Source organism: Pyxicephalus adspersus, chromosome 2 (assembly GCF_032062135.1).
Source record: "Pyxicephalus adspersus chromosome 2, UCB_Pads_2.0, whole genome shotgun sequence".
In the NCBI taxonomy this organism is placed as follows: Eukaryota; Metazoa; Chordata; class Amphibia; order Anura; family Pyxicephalidae; genus Pyxicephalus; species Pyxicephalus adspersus.
Genome location: NC_092859.1, coordinates 144,838,871 through 144,859,258, shown reverse-complemented (window position 1 = coordinate 144,859,258; position 20,388 = coordinate 144,838,871). Strand labels below are relative to the sequence as shown.

The following is a 20,388-nucleotide window of genomic DNA, read 5'->3' as shown; positions in this document are numbered from 1 at the left end:
GAAGAATTGAGTCCTATTTCTTACTGCCTAGGTCACTGAGGTTTCCCTAGATTAGGGAACAATAAATCACTGTACTCTGGTGCTATTTTCAATGGACTATCATAATTATACAGTAGTATATGTATCGGTTTTTAGTTTAAATAAGAATCGGTGGACTATATGTGGAATAGGACAAAACAAGAAAAAAACACAAATGGAACTTTTATCAGCCAGACAAGAATTCCACAAAGTACTTAACAAAATTTTAAAATGCTCAAAATATAGTATATTTTATTAGTCATATTAAAAACAATTAAAAACATAGCAAACACTGATGTATGTCATGTATACTTGGTTGACACAACAGTAAACATAGGATCTCCAGAAGAACAGTCTCTTTATGCGTTTCAACCTCTGCTTCATCAGGGGGTCTAGAAAATTTCCCCTTTCTCCTGCCTCAAGTTCAGAGCATGCTATAGATGTTACACACACATATATATATATATATATATATATATATATATATATGTCCCAGATAACAGGGAGACAGCTCATCCGACAGCCAAACAATGGAGTCTCGTGTATATGAAGCTTTATATATAAAAATTCTCCATATAATTCATATGCCATATAGATCAAATAATGAATTCAGCTATCTTCCAATAGCTCTGACCTCTCCTGCCAGGTCCTCATATGAAGTATACATATTGACCAAATTTAATTATGGGTCACTCAGAATTATGTCCACTATTACTGCAGAGCAGGAGGTCAGTCATTTAGCTATGGGAGCATGACAGGTATGTCATCGGGATATCCTGATTCAGATGTGTCAGTGCATCATTATATACATCAGTGTAGCCAAACATAACCTCTGTTCAGGTGACCATAGCCCGAACCAAGGCATGCTTAAGCAACACTAAGCATTGGTAGTTTGTCCACTGGCCTGTCAGGAAAAAGAACAAGCCATGGAGAATAAAAGAAAGTAAAGGTCAGAGCCAGCAATAGATACAGAAAATTAGACTGTGGAAGAACATGTAAGTATCAACTCTACACTTGAAAAAAGAACACTGGCTTTAGGAGTCCCTCCAAAGACAGAACTCACGGACCACTGTATACACTAGTACGCTGGCACTGATGGTTTACCTTCCAGGAAGACATGGTAAGAAGTTTGGACACATAGGAACCAAATCAAAGACCAAAGATAGCCAAAGGTGCCACAGACACTCAAACTGGATAATTGCAAGCGTCTCATAGATGCCCAATTAAAAGCCTTATTCTCCAGTCAGTGAATCACACCTTGAAGTTTACAATAAACAGTTTATGAACAATCTTATAAAGATCTGGGTGAGTGAGCACCAGGAAATTGTTCATGGTCATAGTATGAATTTTTAAGACCCATGCATTCCAAATATTCATAATAGACTTATTTTTAAAAAAATTCAGCTGAATCTTAATCTCCCTCTACCATGTGATTCTACAAAACAAATGCCCAATATAATAGTTCACCACAATGTAGGCAATAGTGTTAGCACACCCAAGTTTAATTGCTGCCTTTCTATGCAACATTTTTGGATAACATGTATGTATTATGTAGTATGTAAATACTGAAAGTATCACGTACATTATAAGTGTCCCAGGTAGCATTCTTGTATGTCTAAGCAATACAAAATCTACTTGTACTCATTAGGTAAAATATTAAAACATGGCAATGAAGTTGCTGTGTGTTAAAATACATTTGAGTGAACTGAACAGCCCACAGGCTTACAACAACATTTTTTTCCAAACAAATCAAGTTGCCTCCATGTGCCACTGTTGTTGTTTTACTTTTCTTTTCTACTTTTTCAGAATTTTGCTTTTTCAAGAACAGAGAAGCCAGGTATGTAGTTGCGAATCACATGTGTTTTCACTACAAATGCTAGCTACTATTAAATACCAACAAGGTTTACAATCACTGTTTTTCTTTTATCATATATATATCCTATATTAGAATATCTTGTGACTGCAGTTTATCGTTGCCCATTGATCATAAGGCAAAAACTTTGCTCTTCTAGGGTTCCTGTTAAAATCTGATCTGACATGAGCAGCTACTGCAGTACATTTTACTAGTTCATTTGCTCAAAAGTCAACTCCTATATCAGCAATCTTATATGATGCTTGTAAAATACAGACGCTTGCATTAGGTTTCTAAATATTATTCCAAAGAGTAAAATAGAAAATGTTTTGTTCAGAATACTGAACAATCGCTTATGAACCAATATGCTAATCAGAAAGGCACTTGCTGAGGTGTTGGAAACCTCAAGAGGAACACCAAAAGGTTAGAATATGTGCATTGGAACCTAAAGTACAAAAGCAAGACATGAACCTGGGTGGTACAGCGAACCTGAAATGGTTTGAAAATTGCCAACTAATGACAAATGATTTTTAAGAAATCTTTTCCTGTTTTGTTGGATTACCCATGATGGTCTATCTTTTCCATTTTTGGAGAGCTATAATAAATTGTAACCATTAATGGAGACAGGTTAATTTCTGCAAATTCAAAACTTTAGGGGCAATATAAAAAGATAACATAGAAAAGCAGCTTTTCAATTTGTTTGTTTAGTAGTGTTTGGCTTCAGTGCAAGTGGTCCAAGAATGGTGCTTGTAAGGTCATGCAACTATCTTAAGAAGATCTTTGTTGACAGTCTTTGGGCTTGTGTTGATGAAGTTAGGTTGACAATAATTTGAGACACTTCTGAAATCATTCAGAATTAATTATCAGTTGCATTTGTACTGTAAACACCAGCTTATGACCAGCATGTGACCTGCTGTAAACAGAGTTTAGAATTCCCATTGACATGTATGTTATACCTAATATATGTAGACCAGGGGCTCTGACCCCCACTCTCACACCTAATATACATGTTTGTTTCACATTTTTCTGAGTAGGTTGAAATCCTAAGCATCCCCGTGCCCTGTATTTGGCCTCTACGTCTTCCCCCTACCTTGTTCTTGTGTATAGCGAGGCTTCTGTTCCACTTTCCTCCCACCATAAAAAGCCAAAAGTGTTTTCATAATAAAGTATGCTTCTTTGTGCTTCTCTGCATTTAGATGGAGAAGAACCTTTGTTGTAAAGGGAGGCAAGCAGGCCAGCAAGTGTGTGGAGGCTGGTATAGTACCCCACCGCTAAGTTGCCTTCTATGTCACTCGCTTGTACTGCCTATGCCTAGAAACAACATGATTTCATATGAATGACTCAAAAGCTACTGAATTTGCATGACATTCAGGAAATTAGTATTTTAGAAAAAAAGCAATGGTAATCCTGTATTTTACTAACTAAAGGTTTCCTTTAGTCTACATTTATAGCACTGTAAAAATATACTGTATAGGCAACAATATCTGCGTCATATCCCCGAACTCTTAAGAGCTATTCTAAAGCAATAGCTGTCTTTATTTTTTGTCAGTGTGAGCTACAACTCCTCCCCTATTGGGGAAAGAAATGTGTCTTACTCATAGTTCAATCCGCATACATTATGTCCTGACAGTTCCACCTGGCTGCAGCATGCAGAATATTGACTGTGACTCTTTTGGATCATACTGCACAAGCAATTAGCCCCTGAAAACTTGACCAGACAGCCATGCTTTTTTTCCCTTCCTACAGGCATAGAGTTAAAAAAAAAAAAAAGGAAAAAAAGCCTTAAGTCGGTTGAGGAGACCCATCACGAACCAAGACGGGCGAAGACAAGAAGAGAAATAATTTCTGACAAGTGGAAATGTCTGATGTCAAAGGCACAGGCTGAAAAGCCAATTCAGTGCCAACATGAGACATCTTGACTTCAGCAGAGCTGTGTCAGAGACAAACTGCATGAGTAAAAAACAAGCGTGACTTGGTAGAATGAAATGTGAGATAAAGATACTATGGACTAAATGGACAAGGTGTAATTATTGCACATATAAAAAACAAGAAATTCAGAATTATTGAATAATATACACCACGGACATGTAACACTCTCTTAATTACAGAAAGATTAGTTTGTTACATCAGTCTACCAGCCACATGGCTGCAATATATGAATCTATGCCAATATATTAAAATGTATGTTAGAGGAGGCTGCCATTGCTGATCTGTTTCTGAACAGTTGCTTGGTTGCTTTTGGACATAGGTGTAGCATACAGCTTAGGAAAATTCTAAGATCAGGCATGTCCAAAGTCCGGCCCGGGGACCAATTGTATCTCTTGTTCAGATTTCCACCAGCCCACAGCCTCTGTCATAAAATCAATATTATGCAGCACTGTTGACCACGGTATAAAATACACACGTACAAAAAAGCTATTTTATATTTCATTAGAGTTGATAAACTGCCTTGCAGTTATCCGCCCTCTACTAGGCGGGCATAATCAGTAGGACGGGAATCCTCATGTGTGCACAGGGAATCCTCTACATCATTATAGTAGGCGTGTGCTTTGCGAGACCCGCACGGACCACGACCACTCAGATTTCAAGAACGTGCTCTGCATGGAGCCCGCACTGACACCGGACTCCCTGCACAGGGAATCTTTCACGTCACCCTGGTAGACGTGTACTGTGCAGGACCCTTGCAGACCACACCCACACTAACCCTGAGGACGTGCTGAATGGTCGGCCCCCACACACTTTCACCTCACTAAATCTCTCCCTCTTTGCAAAAAGTGTGGACACCCGCGTCCTAGCTAGTGGAACAGCAGTCAGGCAACTAGCACTAGTGTTACGGTTATTACTGGCAGTGCCATTGTTTATGTTTGTTTATCATTGTTTAGCTGTGTGACCAAATAAAGACACATTGACCATTTATGATCCAAACACATAATCCTAGTGTTAGTGCGTTATTGTACACAGGTCAAAAGAGATGGCTGAAAGAAGTGTGATGATGGGGTGGGGGTAATATATTTTTAATCCACCGCTGTGCTACTCGGCATGCAGGAGGAGGATCAGAGGAGATAACAAAGGGAAGAGGGTAAAAATACCTGGCACACATCATATTACAGTACAACCCCATGAAAGAACAGGTAACACAGACAGAACACAGGCTAAGAATATTATTATTCTTTCAAAAGACTTCTTGACACTTAGAGACACCTTATTTTAAATGATAATTGAGTAAAGAACCTATCGCTAACAAACTAACTTTTAAATTATAAATCACAGGGTGATGATATTACTGCCAATGGAACTGATGACATTCAGTGATAAAGTCCAAGATTTAATCACATTTAATTAAAAGAAATCTGTGAATGAAATATTAGGGCTGCTTCTACTGACCTCATCTGAACCTGCTAGCTTCCTGGAACAAAGATGCAGATAAAGAACTCTGGACTGCTAAATTCACTGGTCATGCTTATTCCAAAACATTAGGATTGATTTACTAAAGGGAATCTTTGACATAGCTTAGTGAATGGGGTGAAGCTTCTGACTTTAGCTTTCAAATCTTGTGCAATCTGAAATCATGTGTTCTTTGCTTTACATTGTGATTGGGTATTGTTTTCATATTGAATTTCCACTTCATTTACAAATCTTTTTTAAATCAATCCTCTTGACTTTAAATGTACTGAAGCCAAAGATGTAGCAAGGCAGTTATGCAAAAGCTTTTCTGAAAGTTCAGCAAAGACAGTTTACATTCTTACGCTCTTAGGGCACAAACATGAATAAAATACCTAGTACATATAGGGCCCATTTAAATACCATGGTTTGCAATAGGGCAGCCAGTTGAAAACCAATGGGCTGCCAATGAACCCTGATATAAAACACATGATATTTTTTAGATCTAAAACAACCTACTGTGCATTACCTTTGCATTGCATTGAGGTGACATTAAAATTGGCAATGGTAGTGAGTACATTGCCACTCACTACCACAAAAGGCCGCAAAGGTACAAAAAACAAGGCATTTCAATAAAATATATTGCTCTATCAGATAAACCTACTGGCATTACTAATTCCTCTATTACGCAAATGTGATTCATCCTCCTCACACAGGCTTTAAAGTGTATCTTTATCTAAAACTTTTTTTTTTTTTGACAGAATGGGGAAGGATTAGAACTTCTGCCAGGTTTTACTAGAGTCGGAGGCTCCATTTGATAGATTCTTTTACCTCTTGCCTGGTAAAAAGATTGTCGTTTCGGGGGGCGTGTCCGGCCGGCTCTTAAGATGGCCGCGGTTTGAGAGAGCTCTGTGTAAGTGTGGGCGATAGCGACGAATTTCCACAGCTACTTTGACCCTCCGAGATTCTTACAGACATACTGGGACCCTACAGAACTTGGCGGACATGACTAGGCGTAAGAAGAGCAAAACGGAACCCCAGAAATTGTCTTACTTCTTCAGGCCGCAACAATCCCGTCAATACCAAGATGGCGGTAGGTCCTCCGTCTCGGCTTCTTCTCCCGCAAGATCAACAGGAGATTCTTCTCCATTGCCAATCTCTAAAACTAGATCACCCGACAGTGCGGATGAGTCCTCTCAGAATACGACCTCTCCAGGACCGTCATCGATGCTTCCACATTCAGAAGCACCGCGCACACCGGATCCTATAGTAAGCCTAACAGGAGACGCAGCTACAATTACAGGCCTGACAGAAGACATTGATTTGGAACGATTTCAAGTAGGTGACGCAGTTCTCTCACCAGCAACGCTGAAAGATATGTTAATGTCTTTAAGACACTCCATACAACAGGATTTGAATTCGATGTTGGGCAAATTTAATGCAACTGTTTCCAGTTCTGGGGAAAAGAATACAACATATTGAAACTAAAATGGGGGAATTTTCTGAAGCACATAATATTCTGATTGACGCCCATCAAGACCATACGTCTGAATTGAATTGGCTTCGATCTAAAGTGGCTGATCTCGAGGATCGCTCTCGACGTAACAATATTAAATTCAGAGGGATACCTGAATCTGTGATTGTGGGTGAGTTGGAATCTTATGTTAAACAAATGTGCCATGCTCTAATTCTCAATGCAACAGATTTAGAACTTACCATTGATCGAGCCCATAGAATACCTAAACCAGCATTTCTCTCAGCTGAAACTCCAAGAGATGTACTGGTGCGTATGCATTTTTTCCACATTAAAGAAAAAGTTATGCAAATAGCGAGGAAAAATCCTTCTGTACCAGATCAATTCCGCAACATTCAATTGTTTGCCGACTTATCTGCCCAAACGATTCAAAATCGGAGAAAATTGCTACCCATCACTAAAAAATTACGAGAAAATCAGATTCCATATAGATGGGGTTACCCAACTAAATTACTTATAACATATCAAGGAACCACCCACTCAGTATTGTCAGTAGATTCAGGACGCCAACTTTTTAAGAAATGGAATCTGGAGGACCCTGGACCTGAAACTCAATCTCAGCTATCTCCAAAAAAGATACCTCCTGAATGGTCGTAAGTGATATGAAGAGGTGCTCAATCTAACCTTATAGGCCTGCTCCACACAAGTTTTCGTCTCAACTCAGTCAATATGACTTTCTGTTGCCCGGTATTCCTGGATATGTGCCAGGAGAACATTATTTGTTTTCTTATATTTTTCTCAATTTTTCTTTCTGTTTTTATTTTTGTTCACCCAGCCATTGAGTCTCTTCCTGTTGGTCTATATCCAGATGTCTGTAAGTTTTTGATAATTGCCCTAAAGATCTTTATGGCTATGGAGTTCTCATACTTCACATTGCAAAAATGAGGTTGTTACCCATGCGCTTTTAAGTGCTAAAATGTCTATATTACGCAAGTGGAAAACTCTACAAACACCAACGATATCTGAGGTTGTTAAAGATATTAATGATCATTGTTCTTATGAGCGAATCTTTGCTTTGTCTCAAAACAGATTCAAATATTTAAAAAAAAACTGGGAAGTTTGGTTTCAGCATGGGAAGTGTGCTATTAACATTTCCTTTTAATTTCTTTCCAGTAGATTTGTTATACTGACATTGATCTAGGCAGATGTCTGATATGTTTATACTTAGGATTAATAATGGCTGGTCTATGTTTATGTTTATGTTTGTTTTTATTTTATTTTTATTTTTGTTATTCTAATTTCTTTCTGTTTTTCTCTTTTACACTAAGCTTTATTACTATTCTCTTTTTTTTTTTTTTTTTTTTTTTTTTTTTTTTGTTTTTTGTTTTCTCTTCTCTGAGAATCACCCAAGTGGTGATTTTTTTCTTTTTCCTCTTTCCTAAAAAAAAAAAAAATGGATGTATATAAATGTCCTTTTGTTGTCATCTTCTTTGCCACTGTGAATTGTATTATATATCCTTCAATAAAAATAAAAATTAAAAAAAAAAAAAAGATTGTCGTTTCAGGACAGGAAGTGAAATAAAATTTCTAACAATGACACAGAGTTAAAAAAGAAAAAATTGGGGATTAATAGAAATTATATCAACATTTTTTCATTGTCTTTTTCTGATTTTCTCTTGACCCGGGTAGCTCCTAGGTCATTATTTCTTCTAATACCTCCACAAGCAGCCACCTAAACCCCCACTCCCTTTGCTCAGAACCCCTATAATAACACATAACTCTGATTTGGATCAAATTGGCTGTGGATGCGTTTTCCCCAAAACTCAGAACACATTAGTCCAACAGATTGATACTTTTGGCCCCCAGGCTTGCTTCGGGTTTCGAACCATCCACAAACTCCTGATTGTCCACCAGTTGCAACAGCTGCATTTACCATGGACACCATTCCACAGATGAGTCGCTAACCACCCTCTATTATAAATCAGACCCTGCCTTCTCCAGACCCCAACCACCAAAACACCAAACCTACTCAGTTCCCCCACAGACAGGCAAACAGAAAGCTCACTAAAGCTAGGCCATCTATCAGTGCCCTCTCCTTCCTGTCCAGGCCCTCCTAAACTCTTCTGACAAAACTCCACCCTTACCAATCACCCCACAATTATTCTCCATCCCTCTCTTCCTTCCTTAACCCCTACCTGACTGGTTCCCTTTAGCGCCCGGTCATGTAGCCCCTGCGCCTATGATGTTTTCTGTATGTCGGCTCCGCACCTACCTCACTTACTAAATAGTAAAAGTTTGTTTTTCCAAAGGGGAAAGCTCAATACACAATTAAACCTTATGGACGTTTTAACCCTTTCCCATTTTATGCAAAAAAATATGAAACAAAAGTAGTTATAGGTACATTTAAACCAACAAGTTTATTCTTTGTTTCCAACATTTAAGGAGACACATTCTGGTTGCATTAACCATAGGAAACTCTAGGAATCAAAATTAGGTTGTAACAAATATGTTGAGTTAAACAGAACTGAAGGAATACAAAAATAATACAAAATATACTACTGAAAATGGAGTCCTACCTGGTTCGTGGATTGTCAGAGCTGTCATTTTCTGCCTCTAGTAGAGCTTCTAACTGAGGAAGCATGGCTGAACTATTGTAAAGTGCTTTAGACTGAAGTATCAGGAGTCCCAGACAGAATTTTGCTCCCATCTCTTCTAGTTCCTTAGTCCCAACTTGTAAGCCCTGTGAAGGATGGAGATGATATGGAAATGAGCAGACCAAAATCAATCACTAAGATAAACAACTGGCAATGGAATTGGCGAACATTAATTGCAGTTCTGTCCGTGAAATCATTAATAACTTCTACACCTGCATTCAGATGCTTTTGCCACTTTTAATAGGAGATGATGAGACAGTGTTATTTATCTAAAGTTAAATAGGAAACTATTTTGTTTGCTTAAACTTATTTTACTTTGCTAAAGTGATTAGGACAGAGAAGCAGACAGGTGCACCAGGTCTGTTTCAGAAAATTGCTGTCTGAATACCAAATGACCACATGCTAAAAGTGGTATGTCAAACATTACCAGTGCTTGATGTGCTACAGAGGAACATTTTTAAGGCTTAGGTCTTGATCAGACTGCTGTTTTTTTTCCAGAGGTACTGGTGCAGTTCACGGATGTCAACCAGTCTTTATCTTTTCCAAGACCCTGGTTATCAATAAAATAAATTGGAGCAATTGAAATTTGGTATTTTAAAGACATCTGTGAGTGTAGTTGCAGTGCATTTTCAAGATGCATACTATGTATCAAGTTGGTCTGCCATTCGAACCACTGCTCCAGAGGCTTTCTGTACAAGAAAACACTGCAACACTGCACCTGAGTGACTGCAAAAAATGTTTTCCCCTGGCTGTGAAGCAGCTGAAAATTCATGCCAGAGAATGGTAACCGAATGGTTCCACAATACCAGTCCGATCAATCCTTAGAATATGTAATATAAGCCGCATCATATCTATTATCTGGTTCAAACAAATTTCAGCTGAAAGCATCTTTGCTTCAACCAACGCTAAACCAACGCCTCCCGTAGGTCCACCCTAGAACCTTCTGGGCTGTCTAGTGACTAAGTAATCTACACTGCACCCAATTTAGCTAAACCAAACTGACTCCTTCTCGCTCCATTGTCAATGCAGGCAAAGCTTTTATTGGCTAGTGGTGATTAGGGGTCATAACATCCCAGAAAACCACAAGTCATTTGCCAGTTGGCTTCTATTAAATTCCGTTGTAATGCTTCCATAGTTGTCCAAAATGATTGGGTTTAGTAAATGTCAAACAATGTTTGCTTAACCTGTAACAAACCTGGGCATGTTTGCCTATTACTAGTAATAGTGACTGTAGGTCTGCTCCAGGAACTAAAACACATGTGGAAATAAGAATAATAATAAAGTCCCTTTATTCAGCAAATCCCATCAACACTAAAATGTAACCACTTAGGATCCCGGGACTTTTTCCCCTATAATACCCTTGGGTCGTACAGTTTTTATTTTTATCATTCCTTGATTCTCTACCTAAGTCTTCTTGGTTTTGAAATCTACTCTAACATACTGTATCATACATCCTTTATCCTGCAACACATAGGACTTTAGTTTAATAGTAGATTTGAATACATTTATTTTTCATTTTGAGTTTTTATTAGAAACAAATATTAAAACTTATATAATTTATTAATAATAATAATAATATTAATGTTTTTCTATATTTTTACATATTTTTTACCAAGGTAACTTTTACATAATAAGTGAAGACCTAGATATTTATTCCAAAATATACCTAATAAAGTCCACTGATTAAAAGAATAATATGTAAGTGTGATTTTTATTAATCAAAAAGAAATGATACAGCTCTAAGTAAAGGTTTGCATTTTACTTTAGCACAGCTTTAATCCCTTTAAAATGCTACATTTCCACCTACGCAAGAAAAAAAATACCTAGGTAATATAAAGTGTTAGCATATCATTCAGATAGGAAGTTGGCAAGGTCACAATCAAGTTGGCAAGGTCACAAATTAACACAACATTGAATTTTTAAAAGGCTTACAATCCCTAAAGTTATGCATGATGATACATTTGCCATTGTGTGCTTAGTATATATCATTCAGAAAATGGCAGGTCATTGTTGGAATGTTGGGATAATTTTGTGAAGTTTTTTTGGTAATGTATTGTGTGTTTTATAATCGACATGAAAGTGCCAGCTTAAGATTTGATGTTGCTCAAAAGTTTTAATAACTGGGTTTGAAATGTACCTCTTAATACAGCAGAGGATGAAGATGTTACATCAGTTTTAGGTGATCCAGAGCAATGAGCACTAAAGCAATAATATGGTTCTAGGTGGGTCTGATTCCATGATGTTGGTCTGATCCCATGATGATGTGTTGTACAATATACTTCAGGAGAAAACATTTTACTTAAAGTGGGCAGGGTCGTGAATGCATGAACTACTGTTTCACATTTCAGCATGTTGTTTTGTTTTGGCAGAACAACAAGATAAAGGAAACAAGCAGTTACTTGGTACTCTAGAACTAATTGGATGATGTTCAAACTGCTGACTTCCCTGTGAAGTTTCATTTTCAAATTCCACTGGTATAGACCTTTACCTAATCAGTACACTGACTACTCAAACCCACTACAGACAATCGTCACACAGTTGGAGAACCATTCCTCAAAGGATAAATATAGAATAATCATGAATTGAAGTACTAGACAGAAAAGTTTCCTGCGGGTAGGTTAATATTACAATGATATGAAAGCAAGACTAATTGGAGGTTTCATTCAACAGTAGGTCATGCTCATGTAGTAGAGCAGGTGATGAAACAAGTTGGACTGTATGCAAGAGTGGGATGACATCAGCTAGACTCATATCAATGGAATTACAGACCAAAATCAGCTCTTTATTAAAGTTACAGCCAGCTCTTTTCATTCATATAGAGAAATACAGTGTGTAAGGGCATTGAAGCAATTCCAAGTGCTTAGGAAGATTTGGTGCCTGTTTGGCGCCCTACAGTGAAATAGGAATAGAATTTGCGGGTTTAGTTCTGCTTTTGGAAAATTGTTATGATTATTGCACAGTACTTATATATATATATATATATATATTTATTTAGCATTGACATATTTCGCAGCGCTTTACAAAGTCCATAGTCATAACACTAGCTGTCCCTCAAAGGGGCTCACCATAATCATACGTCTTTAATACAGTCTAAGGGGGAAGCCAAATAACCTAACTGAATGTTTTTGGAATGTGGGAGGAAACTGGAGCACCCGGAGGAAACCCACGCAAACACAGGTGAACCTGCAAACTCCATGCAGATAGTGTTCTGGCCAAGATTTGAACCTAGGATCTAGCGCTGCAAAGGCCAGAGTGCTAACCTCTGAGCCACCATGCTGCTTATCATCAATGTAGTCAATTATTCAATGTGTCAATGGGCATAGGAACAGAAGAAGTAGAAGGCAAAATATGTACCTCTCCATTTTAACTGGTATATACCCCTCCACTTTCAAATATGCCATAATTCTCCCTATCCTGAAGAAATCGTCACTAGACCCCTCCATACCTTCTAGCTACCGTCTCATCTACCTTCTCCCATATGTTTCCAAACTTCTTGAACGCCTTGTCTGCAAAAGACTCGCCAATTACCTGAGCACCAACTCTCTCCTTGACCTTCTCCAGTCTGGTTTTATAGCTGCCCATACCACTGAAACAGCCCTTACTAAAGTGGCCAATGACCTCATCAGAGCTAAGGAATCTTTAAAGCTATCAAGGAAACTTTTCCCTGCTCCTTCTCCTTGATCTTTCCTCTACTTTTGACACTGTTGATCACCCCCTTCTAATACAAATCATGCACTCTATTGGTATCAGTGACACTGCTCACTCTTGGTTTGCTTCCTATCTGTCTGACCGCTCCTTTCAAGTTTCTTTCAATGGTAACTTCTCCTCACCCACTCTCCTCCCTGTTGGTGTTTCCCAATGGTCAGTCCTTGCACTGGTTCTCTTTTCTCTGTACACCTCCTCACTCGGTAGTCTCACATCCTCCTTTGGCTTACAGTACCATCTGTATGCTGATGACACTCAAATCTATCTGTCCCTGACTTGTCTCCTTCAGTCCTGGATAAGGTCTCATGCTGCCTGGCAGCCATCTCATCATAGATGTCTGACCAATTCCTGAAACTCAACCTGGATAAAAAAAAACTCATCATCATCATCCCCCCCCCCCCTTCAAATTCCAAATCTTCCCCTGACATATTCCTAATTGTTAACAACACTGTTTTTCTTCCCTCCCCTCAGGGACGTTGTCTTGGCATCACCTTGGATTCTGCCCTCTAATTTACTCCCCATATTCGGAACATGTCCAGGTCCTGTCACTTTGACCTGTGCAACATCTCCAAAATCCACCCCTACCTGTCCCCAGAGACCACCAATCATTTTGTACACGCTCTTATCATCTTTCACCTGAACTACTGTAACCTCCTCCTCTCTGGTATTCCACTAATGCGACTCTCTCCTCTACAATCAATTATGAATGCTGCAGCCAGACTCATCCTTCCTTCCCACTGCTCCTCTTCTGCTGCTTCTGTTTCCATTTCTCTTCACTGGCTTCCATTTCACATTAGAATCAAATTCAAGCTCATGTGCTTTGCCTTCAAATCCCTCCACAGTCCTTGCCCCAGTTACCTTTCTGCCCTGCACCCACGTGCCTCCAATCAAGTATGACTGCAGGTTCCCACGGTCCGAGTTCGCACAGTCCCTGGGCTGTAGTTATCAATGATAAGTACAGCCCAGGGACCGTGGGAACCTCATTTCAGGTGAGTTACTGTAAAAAAGGTAAGTAATAAGTTAGTACACACAAATCACATACATTTAATAAAGATTAAATTTCACATTAAAGTCTGGATTCATTATTTCCCCTTATATATTAACCTTTCGGGGGAACTAGTGGGGGGTATTATGTACCCTTGTTTTTTCGAGTCGGGTCCATCCGAATTCGAATGGCCATATTCGGGTCGAATATAGGGACAGCCCGAATTTGAACACTAACACTACTTACCTATCTACATCACATACATACCAAGCTTTATTTGCATCTTCAGCTCATCAGAATTATTCGCACCGACCTGAACATATCTTTTTCCCTACCAAAAAGCGTTCTAACCGCACATGAATTATACTTTTCTCCAAAATTGGAGCTCCCTACCCCATAAAATACAAGAGTAATGGAAGCCAGCATACAGGGAATAATAAATGGCACACATCTAAACTGTTAAAAACAAAGCGAGACACCTCTTAGGGAGATATATACAGCAACAATGTAAATGTTAGCAGCATTTACTAGCATACAGTAGACTAAATGAATCCCTTGGCCCTCAAGAGATAAAACCCCAGGTGGGCATTCATGCATTAATAAGCTATCTGTCTCCTGCAATTAGACCAACTGATTTCAAGCCATTGTTCACACTCTGTATATTTATCACTTCAATCTGAAAGGCTGGATTGCGAAAAATAACAACACTCATGATGGCTGCCACTGACTGCCTGAATTATATATGATCGCCTGCAGAAAGCATTAACAACTCCTTGGTTCTCTCAAAGCTCGTATATCAAAGCTGTTTTCTGCACCTGTTGCTCCCAGGAGCGGAGTGTGGATGAGAGACCTGTGGAAACTGTGCACTAATTTATCAGCAAGCACAGAGGCAAGAAGCACTGGAAGTCAATGAGCTACACAACCCACTTGTTATATTATCATTTTTCTGGTTGCATTTTTTTTTCCTAATGACCTCTAAGTTTACAAGTGTTTCACCTGCTGCCATGTACGCAAACATTTTATCATTTCAAAAGTAAAATGGAAAATCTTGTGCTATGTACAGTTGTAACAAAGTTATGGTGTGTGCTTTTTTGTGCATCCTTCAGACAAATAAAGTTACACTACTGATAGGTATGCACATGTGTGATATCTTCATGTGCCATGGGAAAATCTTTGAGGTTTTTCAAGTGATGCTTTAAGGCACACCTAAAAAAGGATGTTGTAAACATGATTCTGTATAGTAGGAATTAAATGCTGCTAGAGATAAGGAATTGAGCCTGACATTTCAAGATTTAACCTAGAAAGGACTGTTAACCAGTCAGGGTAGACATACAGATTACTCAATCTGCCCCTAAAATACAGGCCTGGAGCAAAGGGATGCTAGGAAGGTAGTGGAAGGCCTATATGACTGAGGGAGACAGGACGCAGGGTCCATGACGAGTTGCAGTTGCAAACATAAGGCAGTATGTTGTTTTAAATGGTTCTAAAATGGTGAATTTACTTATGGAGTCGGCTAAGGAGTTGGGTGGAATTTGACTCTGAGTTGGTACATATCAGTTGGAAGCTAAATAATTAAAAGGATGGTCTCTGTATGTTTAAGTAGTTACGTAACGTGCCTTCATGAACCTCAGGCTCAGGTGAATTTACTTCTGTAAAATATGAAACTGTTATACATGATGGTACATTGTTGTCAACTTAATATGGTTATAACAAAAGTCTGCCTTGACCATGTGATCGTGCCGTGTCAAGTAATGAATGTGTTTTTTGGGAAAGGTCACATGGGTAGTGGGGAATAGTTTGGAGTTGTTCAGGAGAGTGACCCCATCTGTTTTGCCCTAGTCATGTATTAGGTCAACAAATATTTGAAGATATAATTTTTCTTCATTGCCTCTTCTTACATTTAATGTTGGCTATCAACATCAAATCAATTAAAGATTAGAGAAACTGCTACACTTTCAAAATGTGTCTTGGCAAAGTAATCATGCATAGCAATACTGCAAAACTGAAAAACACTCCTCACCTTCTTAAACATTTCCCTAGAAATTAACTATTTGATAATCAGCTAATGTCAATGGGTATTATAGGATTTATACCATATTTACATTTATGTCTACTTGAACAATGTTTGTCTTGCTTAGCTGGGGTATTTGCAGATGCATTCACCAGTAACAATGCATAAGTAGCTCATTTATGTTATTCACCATAAGATTACTATTCACAGACTTCTTCTCTACGTGATTTAAATAATGGACACACACATGTCCAAATGATGCTCAAGGCGCCTCATTTCATAATGCGCAAGGCAAGATGATAATATGACATGATTATTTTGGCAGCCATTTGCATATGATTACATATATTGCCTTTTGCTATGGTAATGAGCATCATTATATCCTTTGAGAGGGATACATCATACTAAGTATAAGTTTCAGTGACTTACATTGACTGCATCCTGCTTTACCACAAAACACCATTTTCAAAGACAAACACAGGTCAAAAAGATTGTAAATTCAATAGGCCTCCCAGCAGATGTAAAATATTATGGGGAGATATAGAGGTGGTATTTTCAGGTGTAAAATAGGAAGCAGTAGGAGAACACAGACGGCGGTAGACTAAAGTGTTTTATTAGGTTGCATCTGGTAGAGCTAACAGCTCATCATTACAATAATGTTATGTTATGGGTGAATTGTGAATTTATTTAATCGTTTGAAGCTAATTTGGCTTATATTGAGGATAAAAGGAGACCATTAAGCAACAGGGGGCATAATTGGCCAATTCTTGTGATATCCCAAATCTTAAATAATTAACCAGTGCTTTTATGCAGCAGAGGTATTCACTTCATTATAGCTTGCCTGCAGGGGTTAAGAGAGGAAGAAGACAGAAGTACAAGTTAAAACTACAAATTCTGTACAAGTTAAATAAATGACTAGATTATTACACCTCCGACCATCTGTCTTGGTTTTTTAATCATGTACATGATGTTGTGTACATTGAAACGGAAGGAAAGCGTGAAACAGCCATAACTATTGTATATATAAGTGTGATGGTGGAATACGCTGATGTCTGCAGAGGATCTATTCAAAAATGATAAAGAAAAACTGTATGGGAAGAAAAGAATGGCTTCTACTGTGAGCTACATTTAAAAATGCTGTTGCCTGGCTGCCATGACAGTCCTTGCTTTCATTAACCTGCAGAAAGTACCAAAGCCAAAAGAAGCCAAGCATTTTTTTTTTCTCAGCAGTAGTTTCCTTAAAACCAAACCTGCAATAAAATCATAAATGGTATAAAATGCTTTCATAATCAAAATCACCCGGCTGATATGTAGGGATGAGGTGCACCACTTCCATGGGTTGCAAGGAAACCCTGCAGATTTTGAGAAATGTTTCTGCAAATCAACAACATTTTTTTCATATGAAAGCTTTTATTTTCATTTTTATGGGGTATAACAAAAAAAAAAAAAAAAGACAAGAGAATTTTTTTTTTTTTAATCAATTAAGGTTATCAGGCTCACAAGAACAAGAACCAATTAAGAGGGTAACAGAGTGTTCTGGAAAATGCTGTAGGGAGATATGCTGGTTAGCTAGAAAACTGTACTTTATTTCTAATTGCTTGCTCATAGGGTGAGCAACTCTCTTCTCTTGGTTTTGCTTTTAATATTGATGGATTTTTTTGTTTTTCTTTTATTTTGGGGTTTTATAAGGAAAATGTGTTCTTTTATCCACATTTATGGTTATAGCAAACTTTTTTTGTGGTCTTCAATTTACCAAAATAGGCTTTTAGACCTAAAATACTTTCATTTGCAGCATTATCTGTGCCTATTTGCAGTAAAACTTCCTTAAAAATGCAGCTTTTGTTTTAAATAATATTATTTGTTTTTGTAATTCAGTTAATTTAATTTAGAATTATTAGTTAATAGAGTTATTTTACAATATTTTTTTTTTCTGTAAATTGCTAAACTACCCAAGAGAGGAGATAATGTTAAACTTTTGCAACTTATTGCTCCACAGGCAATGTGCCAGTATACACCTTGGTAGCTGTGGCCAGTTGCAGAAAGAACTGCAGTAGCCAAATGGGCAGATGTTATTGCAATAGCCTTTTTATTTGTTAGAGGGGCTTTGTCCTCTTCCTCATTATGTCTACCCTAAATTTGGCTTATCGGCTCTATTCTTGTAAAGTGAAGGTGATATACCGTAACCTGAAATGATTAATATGCTGGCCTCCACCATAAATACAGAAAGCAATTAAGATACTGTAAAATGAATGTCATATTTCAAATATAAAAATTATGATATCTTTGTGAGTAAGGAACAGATGGAAAAGAAAGCTGTGTTCAATGGAGAATCCACAAACTATCCACTTGATTGGTTCCCAATGCTCTGTGCACCTGTCATGTGCTAAGGATGCCCACTTTTTTCAATTTAAGACAGCTTGAGTCATCTTGTGTGCAATAATTAGACTGAAGATTGTAATTAGACAAATTAAGAGATGGACTTACAGAACAAAATAATTACAAATCTTATACCAAGATCCCAGTTTGCTATTTTATTTATTTTAATGCCAGTCTTTCTTTCCTGAAGGGTCCATTACACTATCTCCAAGGTGTATTACTTGGATGTTACTGGATTAGATTCTTAAATTAAAAGTTAGGGTAACAACCTACTAATTTTTACACGATGTCCTGGACTTTTAAATCAGGTCACCACCTGCAAGATCTTTGCTACTTGGAGTGAAACTGGTATTGGAGTGGAAATTCAGAAATCCCTGTTCAACTTGCGTGTGCAAGGAATTAATTAAATCCCATTTGCCTGCGAAGGAACTATGTAGTTCCCACATGGCCAATCAAGATGGCCAAAGATTGTCCTATGAAAGAAAAGGGGAAGGAAAATGGTGGCACCCTGCGATGGAAAAGGGATAGGTGAATAATCACAGATGTAGCTACACTTTAAAACAGACCTTTACCGCTATATAGATGTTGTACATCCTATAGATTGTTTCAAAAAGGGCTGGGTCTGTTTCTAGATGCACAGACTATAACTGGGTAATAAAGTTAAAAGCAATGACTCCAGAGACCAGAGTTGATTCAGGAAGTATTGCCTTAAGGATTCAAAAACAATTACCCGGTTGGAGTAAATTGAACCATTATTTGTTTCTATCTGGAATATTCAGGGTTATTCAGGGTTTTCTAGTATGTTTGTTTCCATGTGGTTGAACTCTTTTCTTAACCTTATCAACTATGTACCATCGTGAATATTTGTCACACTTCCTTGCTTAAGCGCAGGTGCTTCTCTTTTGTGCGTGCCTGCAGATCTGGGACCAGGCGCACCTGCTCTTCCAGATTTAATCAGTCTCGCCTCTCCCACCTTTCAATCAGACAATAGCCTCCTTATCATTCCTGGCTATTTAGCTAGCTCAGACACAGTACTCAGGATTTGTGCAACGTGTCTCCACTAGTGCCGAGCCCCCTCAGCTCTGCTGAGCATTTCCTGTACACCTGTTCGGAAATTCAGTGCTTTCCCTGTCCAGCTCTTGTGTAACTTATTGTTGCCCAGTCTATTGTTTCCCAGACAATTCCCTTGTGTTGTTCCAGTGCTCCTCCCTGTCTGTGGATCTCCCTGTGTCACCTGTTGCTTCCAGTGTCTCCTGTGTTCCCTGTGTCTGTGGTGACCCCTGTGTCACCCATGTCTGTTTTTTTCCTTGACAATTCTACTGCCTAGTGATTTTGTACCTTGTATCATCCTTCCCACCCTGGTGTGTCCTAGGTCAGCAGCCTGGCAGTAACCAGCAGCGCAACATCCTCACCACTAGAGGCACTGGAGAAGATCTGGTTACTGCTTAAACTTTGCACCTTGGCCCTTCTCAGGGCTCACACCATTTCTGTGCAAGCCTTAGCACCCCTTAGTGGCCCTGTCTCCCCAAGTGTGACATTATTCTAATAGTTATGTAAAATGTATAGTTATATAAAATGTATTTAAAAATACTTCTTATATTTGACTATCACCCAGAAAATCCAGCTTTAGACTTCCAAATTCATTGGGCACATCACCAAATCTGTAGGTATTTGATCTCAGATAAAGGGGAGTATCAGTATTTCAGCAGATCCTTGCAACATGGCAGGGGTGCACTACAAGAGTGGCCAGGCAGAATTCTACATTTTTGTCAAGTAAAAGAATTCACGTGTACGCTAGAGGTGCCCAGTGCCGGTTGACAGTAGGAAAGGCAGAGCCTAGCCAATCAGGTCAATGACAGGTATAGTAATGACTGAAAGGAACTTGGATTGCTGAAATTCCAAGTTCCAGTTTGAGGTCTAAATAACTATGAT

General features: G+C 38.4%; 1 protein-coding gene across 3 annotated transcripts in view; it reads right to left on the bottom strand.

The window, feature by feature from the left end:
- AGBL1 (AGBL carboxypeptidase 1) overlaps positions 1–20,388 on the bottom strand; it is a 359,716-nt gene that overhangs the window by 112,454 nt on the left and 226,874 nt on the right. For all 3 annotated transcript variants that reach the window (XM_072402703.1, XM_072402702.1, XM_072402704.1), the window contains one exon: positions 9,302–9,465. In XM_072402703.1, coding sequence (XP_072258804.1) covers positions 9,302–9,465 — 164 coding nt within the window. The remainder of the gene's footprint in view (positions 1–9,301; positions 9,466–20,388) is intronic.